This window comes from Cydia splendana, chromosome 10 (genome assembly GCF_910591565.1).
Source record: "Cydia splendana chromosome 10, ilCydSple1.2, whole genome shotgun sequence".
NCBI classification, from domain to species: Eukaryota; Metazoa; Arthropoda; class Insecta; order Lepidoptera; family Tortricidae; genus Cydia; species Cydia splendana.
The window spans coordinates 5,587,195-5,596,177 of record NC_085969.1 but is presented as its reverse complement, the minus strand read 5'-3'; the positions used below and the strand labels follow the sequence as shown (position 1 = coordinate 5,596,177).

The 8,983-nt window shown below is 39.9% G+C and overlaps 1 protein-coding gene across 1 annotated transcript in view; it reads right to left on the bottom strand.

The window, feature by feature from the left end:
- Nucleotides 1-2,230: 2,230 nt before the first annotated feature.
- Nucleotides 2,231-8,983, bottom strand: part of LOC134794206 (uncharacterized) — a 72,291-nt gene continuing 65,538 nt past the window's right edge. Inside the window, exons 4-6 of the mRNA XM_063765952.1 lie at nucleotides 3,747-3,985; nucleotides 2,947-3,168; nucleotides 2,231-2,596 (exon numbers count right to left, since the gene is read on the bottom strand). Of these exons, the coding sequence (XP_063622022.1) occupies nucleotides 2,425-2,596; nucleotides 2,947-3,168; nucleotides 3,747-3,985 (633 nt within the window). The 3' untranslated portion in view covers nucleotides 2,231-2,424. The remainder of the gene's footprint in view (nucleotides 2,597-2,946; nucleotides 3,169-3,746; nucleotides 3,986-8,983) is intronic.

Below are 8,983 nucleotides of genomic sequence, written 5' to 3'. Positions count from 1 at the left end.
CACACACCCGACCCTTCCAGCCTACTTATAGGGTAGGATACTGTCACTAAGTTCTAAAACATCCATCAAATAGTGCCAACATCCACCAACCAACCAACCAACCAACCACCAACCTACCACTCAACCAACTCATTCCTGTGGATGCACTTTTTTAGCAGCCACCTGCATTTGTTGCCAACCTGTCAACAAAAATCCTCAGGATCGATCACGATCTGTAAGAGAGACCCCACAACAGCATTTCCCGAGCGTCAGCGTCTAGTCAAATCTATGGCTGCTGCTCGACGCAACGTTGGCGCAGCTGCTGACCTAGCCAAGGTTACAATCGCTATCGCTTCGACAACGAAAAGCATTATGTCTCTCTATCACTCTTCCATATTAGTGCGACAATGACAGTTGCCTTTCGATCGCTACGGAGCGTAAGCGATTGGCATCTTGGCTACGCGGCCTGCGCAGCGACGCCATTTTCCATAGCGCTGACTAGAACGCCAATGCTCAAAAGATGTTAATGTGGGGTCTCTAACATCTCTGGAGTTACAAGCATTGAGGTGCCACATACTATTGTAATGTTTTTTGCTAATATCATGTTATAAATAAATAATGTGATGTTGGCACTAGTGTGGCATCCAGTAACCTACCCTACTATAATATAAATAGCAAACTTTACCAATACATAGGTCGAAATAGTTGTACATTCCCGTATTAAAATACTAGGTACCTATCTACGTTTCGTATCAAATTTTAAATGTTTTCACATAACCAACAATGATTTCATCTGGGAAAGAGCTACTTGTACGTCCTGCCTAAAAGTGATCATAATATTGTTAGATCAAATTACATAATAACGCAAAAGCATTCCATTCAAACCACCTCTGAGATCATTTAATTCAATTCAATTCATACCTACTTACTCTACGAGTATTAAGATCGTTTCTGAATTTTAGAGTAGATTATTTGGTATAGAGAAGGCACCGCTCACTCATTGACCATTGAGAAGCCATCTTAATACTGTATCTACATTACCCGACCATCATATAACTTAAACTAAAAAGATAACATGCCTGATCTTATCTTCGTTAGATTCGGAACATTTTTTATGATAAATGTCATGTTACGGTGCTATGATTTTTTTAATCATTTCGAATGAATTGTGCTGGGGTGCTGTCACGGCAACGGTTCTTTCTCATGTCCCTTAACTGACTAACGTTCTATCACACAGATCATAACGGGTCCCAATTACCATGAGACAGAATAGTTCCGCCTGTCAACGAGTGGCAATGAAGCGTTTGCCTAGTGGTAACCATAACCATGTCACTTGAACTTCCTGAGGCCACTGCCCAAGACGTTAATGTGGAGCCAAAATTCTCTGAATACTGAGGCAGCATTTTCGTCAGAGTTGCAGATCATTAGCTGCTATCTGTGCTATTTTATTACCATATATATTCCACAAATTTTAGTGTTTTCCCAGTAGTATCCCAAATTAGCTCGTGGTCCGCTTTTGTGCCCTCTAAACCCAACCCAAACCAGAGGGGGACTAGACCTTATTTTGATGAGCCATTACTTACTCAGGATGTTCCGGGTGGAACCCATGACCTTCAGTTTGGAAGCCTCATCAGCGTTGATATTATCTGCTAGTAAGCTGCTTTATCTGCAGTTATAACCAATATCTTTCAGATAATTTTGGCTCTACAACAATTCAAGACAGGTTAGAATGAATCATAGTGCGATCAGGTAACTATATGGCGCCAATCGCAGTTCCAGCTACGGCTCTCGTCTTTGGTCGAAGCTAAAGTGTCTACGCTGGGAAAAGTGGGCCATTCGTTGTTTGCACGCGGCCAAGCATGAATCGAAAGGCCAGAGCCATTCTTTGAGCATTTCAAATGTTTACTAATTTTCTTCAGGATCTGAACTATAAATGCTAAATATACATTCACAGAACATCTGCAGGTCGCACTACGAAATACACGCAAGTAGTTAGCGAGCTTATTTTTAGTGTTTAGAGTTAGGTTTGCGACATGTTCGCCAGATATGGACGCAATTTAATGAAATGCCTGTTTTTTCTTCAGTACGGCTACCACCAGTTTTGACATTGACAGATTAACTCGCGTCTACGTAAATTACTTTCTATACATCTCGCTTGCACTAATATGCGAGTACGAGCGAGATGCATAGAAAGTAAGTTACTTAAACGTGAGTGAATATGTCAATGTTAAAACTGGTGGTAGTGCTTCAGGAAGTTCATCAACGCGCTGCGTCGCTAACGTTTGAAACGCTAAAAGACTGCCTAAGAGATCCAAAGCCGAGAGCGCTAGCTGTTCAATCTTAAAGCTACTACTAAAATTCTCTAAGCGATCAAAGATCGCAAGCTAAATTTGATTTCAAAATTGTTAAAAAAATAAAATCTGCTAGTGATTAACGTTTATCAGGCTAACGGGGGCGGAGCACGGCCCGCACCGTCCGGAAGCGTTTCTCGAAGCCCAGCTTCAGGTAGAGGTTCCTCGAGGCGTCGTTCTCGGGCCGGATCACCACGAATGGCTTGTAGCCACGCGCCGCTACCTCGTTAGTGAGGCGCCTGGCTAGGTATATTCCGTACCCTTTCCTGCAAAACAAAAAGATACAATTGTCATTACGAGTATAATAAAACTGTTGAATTGTCAACCTTTGTTTTTTCTGTCTACCTTTACTGATACTGTAATTCTGTTAGATGTGTGTGATTCAATTGGTGATTCGTAGTATGTTAAGAAACGAATTTTTGTAACGAAAATTGGAAGAACTAAATCGCAAATTCCTAAATATATGCGGAACTCCTGACACCGGTTTCTTAAATAATTCGCGGCACTCAATATCTTAACTTGAGGAATTAAGGCTCAAAAACTAAAGAGACAGTAGATTCACTCGAGCTCGTATTTAGTCTCTAAGATTGAAAGAACTAAAGAGCAAATACAATACCTGCGGAACTCCGGACGAGTCTGCATCGAGAACATAGCGCCGTAGTACGATTGCACCATCCACGCGGCTAACTGGCCCTCCACGAAGATACCATAGGCCGGCAACTCAGCCACCAGCTTTTCAAACACCTCGCGACATTCGATGTCGCTGGCCGGGTACAGGTCGTACACCGCCTTCATGTCTTCGGGCTGCAGGCGGAGCAGCTCCACGTCCGGTGGTAGCCTAGAAGTATAATTTTAGCGTGAGTAATCAACGTAACAATAATTTATGGTAGAGTGCGCTGATATTCTTAATGATAAAGGTCTGGTATTCCCTTAAACTTACCATGAATGAAATATATTTCCAAGTAGAAGATCGCCAAGAATAAGACACCGTTGGCCGTCTCCTATATAAATAGTGCTGGCATTAACCGGTCATCATACGGTCTGTAGGCCTTAGTACACACGCAGCGCATATTGAGTATGCAGCACTGGATCGGCCACTAAAAGTTGGCCCTATAGTTTGATTCTACGTATGACCTAAACAAATTTCCCACAGACGCAGGACTCGCATATTTTTTGTCTAGTCCTCCTCAGAGCACTATCCGGCATTACTCATCAGCAGCATTATCCGGCGGCGGCGTGACGCACGCATAGACATCCCCAGTAATCTTGTCATGGGCCTCGTACACCCGCTGGAAGCGGTTCACGATGGCCTCGTGGGTGAAGTTCAGGTACAGCGGCTGCGTCAGGTCCAGCAGGACGTCTTCTGACGTGAGGAGTACACGAGTTGTCGATTATGGCCTCGAATAGAAAACTTACTCATCAGCAGCATTATCCGGCGGCGGCGTGACGCACGCATAGACATCCCCAGTAATCTTGTCATGGGCCTCGTATACCCGCTCGAAGCGGTTCACGATGGCCTCGTGGGTGAAGTTCAGGTACAGCGGCTGCGTCAGGTCCAGCAGGACGTCTTCTGACGTGAGCAGGTCGACCAGCTCCGCGCGCTCCGACGGGCAGAACACGGTCACGCTCTCGAATATGTCGTTGGCGATGTTTGGCTGGAAGTAAGAAGAGTTATGTTTAATGATTAAAGTAATACGGCCACAGTAAAACAGCTAATATTTTTTGTGAGTTTTGCACTAGGTATCTTTTTCGGGATATTAATTTCACGCTATCGTGTCTCGAATTCTCGTAATGTAGTGGTAGTAGTAAGCTAATCTATTATACAGTGAGGTAAGTTTATAAGTATAAGCGAATATTACCCATGATAATAATAGGTACTTACTATGTACTTATAGTACCGTAAAATGGGGTGAGTTGGGTGAAATTTGACTTTCAAACCTCGATAAAATTTTATTTTTACATGTGAAAACTGAATGGTGTATATAATATGGGTAGTTCTTAGTAGGGTATATATTTTGGGTAGTTCCATTTCATAACTTTGACGATAAAGAGGAAAACCCACCTCACCCCGTAGTGCCTCGTATTTGGGGTGAGAGGGTTTTTCATACAAAGGTGATTTTGGAAGATTGTTGGATCGATTTTATGTGGCTCGAGAAGCTCGTCGGTATTGACGGTGATCTCCTCAGATGGATTAAGTCCTATCTAAGAAATCGGAGCCAGGCTGTGGCGCTGAAGGGTTACACTTCCCATTTTCTCCCGGTACCGTCAGGGGTGCCACAAGGTTCGCACCTTGGCCCTCTTCTTTTCATTTTATATGTCAATGACATGGCAACCTGCTTCAGAAACTCGGAACACCTTATTTACGCTTATGATACAAATAATTTTAAAGCTATATCTTCTGAACTGCCGTGTCACGCGCATCTCATGTAACTTTAAAAGTTGAGTTTCGAGATAATTACGTTTAAAGTTTTAAAGATTCAAATGCTGTTATCGTTGACGGTTCATCGTAATTTTTTTAATTTTTCTAATCTACATGTGGGAAATATGGTCACAGAATAGGAATAGGAATTTAATTGTTTTTTCGCATAATTGAATAGCTTTCATTTTAATTAAATGGTTCCGCATGATCAACTCTTCCATACTATAGTGGTCACACGAAGTCATGTAAGTCAAGTTACATGACATAGGTACGCGTGATTAAACGTGACACGTATTACTTGACCAAAATTGTTGTTGTATAAACCAAGCGCTCGGCCAGTCATGCCTAACTACGGCAACTTAAGAAACGATGGTGATATTTTGGTTGTGTCAGTCATGCAACTCAAGTTAAATGAGTTGTGCCTGACGCCTTCGGCAAAAAAATTAAGTTACATGAGTTAGTCATATGATTTTCTCAGTAAATAATGAAGATTCTCAAAATTTTCTTTTAGAAGATATATCTTTAATGGTTTTTAAGACGATTTAGACTGGTTATGCGTAACTCATGTAACTCGAGTTAACGGAGTTAGGCGTGACACGGCAGTGAAGCTGATTGTCATAGCCTACAACAAGACCTTGACAGTTTTTATGAATATTGTTCAAATAATTATCTGTACCTAAATTTAGATAAATGTTTTGTGATAAATTATTCCCGTAAACAAAATGTAATCAATTTTAACTATTCAATAGCTGGGAAGCATATAACTCGTGTTAGTTCTATTAGAGACCTAGGTATTACCATGGACTCACAACTTAATTTCAATATTCATATTGACAAGATTTGTAACCGAGCCTATAAAGATCTAGGTATGATAGTACGGATGGGTAAACCCTTTAGACGCCCCTGCACTCTTAAAATACTATTTTGTTCTTACGTCAGAAGTATTCTTGAGTTCGGGTCTGTGATCTGGTGTCCTCAATACCATGTCCATATTAATCGCCTAGAAAGAATACAAAATGTTTTCTTGAGAGCACTTTGTTACAGGACATGTACTCCTCTGGAATCATCAGCCAAGTCAGCCAAATATTTCAATATGATTTTCCTTTGTAATAGAAGACTCTTTTTAGACACACTTTTCTTCTTCAAAATCAAAATCAAAATGAAATCAATTGCCCAAATTTGCTACAAAATATTATGTTTAATGTACCGCATCGCTCCTTACGTCCTCGTAATTTGTTTTATGTGAGTTTCGCACGAACTAATTATTCTAGACATACTTTTACCGTACCTCTAAAGGAAAAAACGGAACCCTTATAGGATCACTCGTGCGTCTGTCTGTCCGTCCGTCTGTCACAGCCCATTTGCTCCGAAACTACTGGACCAATTAAGTTGAAATTTGGTACACACATGTAAGTCTGAGACCCAAAGACGGACATGTAACGTCAACAAATTAATTTTAAACATAGGGGCTACTTTTGGGGGGTAAATAAGAAAGTTAAAAAACAAAGTTTAGCAAACTATATCGTGTTATATATCAAACGAAAGGGCTCATTGTGAGAATCTCAAACATATTTTTTTTATAATTTTAGGATAAACAGTTTAGAAGTTAGTCAAGAAAATAGACAAAAAATTACCATTCCCCCCCTCTATCTCCGAAACTGCTGGGTCTAAAATTTACACAAAATAGTTCTTTACCGAAAGATGACAGGAAAACCTATTAGAAATCTACAGTTAAGCGTGAGTCGGATTTAAGAACAAAAATGCGTGTAGGTAATTTTAGGGACACAGCAGCAATGGTTTAAGTGAAACGTGGCGTAGACAGCTATTGTGAAGGCCCTAGGCCGATATCTGCATAAGGCCGAAGGTCCGAAGCGTCCCGAAGAGGTATGCCTTTTAGGTTCAAGCGTGAGTCCGATTGAAGACAAAAAATGTCGACTAGGCTGTATCTGGCACACAGCCGCAATGGTACTTGTATCAACTATTGATTGATTAGGTACTTGTACTGTAGTGACGTGTTCTAGCACTAATATCTGGGAGACCGAGCTTTGCTCGGAAAACATAAAAACTAAAAAAATGCACGTTTTCCCAGAGATAAGACCTAGCTACATCGATTTTTCGCCCCCGAAAACTCCCATATAGCAAATTTAATCGAAATCGTTAGAGCCGTTTCCGAGATTCCGAAATAAATAAATAAATATTGGGGACATCTTACACAGATCGACCTAACCCCAAACTAAGCATAGCTTGTACTATGGGTACTAGGCGACGATATAAACATACTTATATAGATAAATACATACTTATATACATAGAAAACACCCATGACTCAGGAACAAATATATGTGTTCATCACACAAATAAATGCCCTTACCGGGATTCGAACCCAGGACCATACACAGAATTGCTCGTTCAAAGGTACCTATAATAAGATATGTATTATCTCTTTTCGACCTTCGCTTTTAAAACACTTGCGGAAGTTGTGGGAAGCGCGAACCCGCCTTCAGTCTTCGCATTTGGACACTTGTACTATTGTTTGGCATTTAATATTCCTATTCAAGCTAATTTGCTACTTTGCATAGTTGCAGAGATATAAGCCACCGCGCTATAACACTTCATGTGGGTACGAGTATTTCAAAGTTTCACTCACGTTTCACGTACAAAAAAAATTGCTATAAATTGTGTGATGTACGGAACCCTTGAAACGCGAGTACGACTCGCACTTGACCAGTTTTTTTTCAAACGAGTATCAAAAACCTATAATGAGTATTTCTGTGACATCGATCCATTCATGCACTCTCTTGCAGCTTTAAACGATCCAAACAACTGTTGATAAAAAAATTATCACCATAATTAGTAGTATTATCAGCTATGTTTTACTTATTTTCTCTTCGCAAAACGATTTTGTATCTTTTGATGTTTACATGTTTACATTATGAACCTCCAGGTCTGTTTTTATATATTTTTGTAAGTTATATCTATATTTTTATGTATGACTGTATGTGTTCTGAACAATAAATAAAAATAAAAAAATAAAAACATAATACCTACCTACTCGTAATTACTTAAAACAATCCCATTCGAATTCTATCTACCAACAAGCCGATTAACCCAATTAAAGTTCTCTATAACGAACTCAAAACCGGCACACGAGAGACAAAATCAAAGTGCGCGCTTAAAAAGGTAACTTTTCCTCGCAAAGCCAACACTCGTCGAGAAAACCCTTGTCGGGAAACTCGCGCTTGAAATGGCGCGACAAGTCGAGGGTTTCCACGGATTATCTCCAGCGTATCTCATTTTTAACGGATTAACTTGTGCTTGTAATATTAACTTGTGCTTAAATTACCACACTTATTCAGAGATTTTTGGTATGTCTAACACTCTGAGGGGTGAATTGTAGGTCATATTAAACAAGATTTTTCTATAGGACCAACCGTAATCTCGCAAAAAAAAATCTGCTGTTCCTTAGAAAATATTGACATATGATTCGCTGAAATGTACGAGACGGCAGATTTTTTTTCGCGATTTGGTGTTAGTCCCATATTAAAAGTTGTTTAGTATGACATATTCACCCTTCAGACTCCTGAGAGTATGGTCAGACGCTACAAAAACATCCTGTATGCACACAAGCTTCTAGCTATGGAATATTTTTTGTTTTCAAATACAGATTTTAAACACACAGATTAATAAAAAAGGAGTACCTTTTTTAGAGGGATAAGGAATTAATCACAAAGCGATCAGGAACAGTCCTTTAACTAAAGGGTTATGTCCTTAGGTGAAAGGTGACCCATACCTGAACGATTGCGTAAGCGTAACGCACACAATTAATAAGCAAAAGTTGATGTCGGGGAACCAAAGGTGCTGAAAACGACGTTGTCGTAATTAATAATCAATCAACTGCTAAAATTTACGATGATTTTAAACACCAGAACGATTTGTTATGAAGATGTTATATGGTTAGAATTTTGCTGTTAAGTTCCTCGTTCATTATCTATAGGAAAGGAACAGCTTGGCATTGAAAGTGTTAAAACAAGGCTGAACAGGAACTTTCTAAAGCATAAAATACAGCAACTTTTACTTGATTCTTATCGTTTGAAACTTTCTTGGAGCCTGCTTGTGGGTCATTTGCGCTGTTAACAATGAAGTTCTTCGGACCGGAACGTTAAGCTTGTAAACTCTCAACTTTTGGGACTATAATTATTCTAATCCGCTTATTTTATCTGAAAATGGGTGAAAA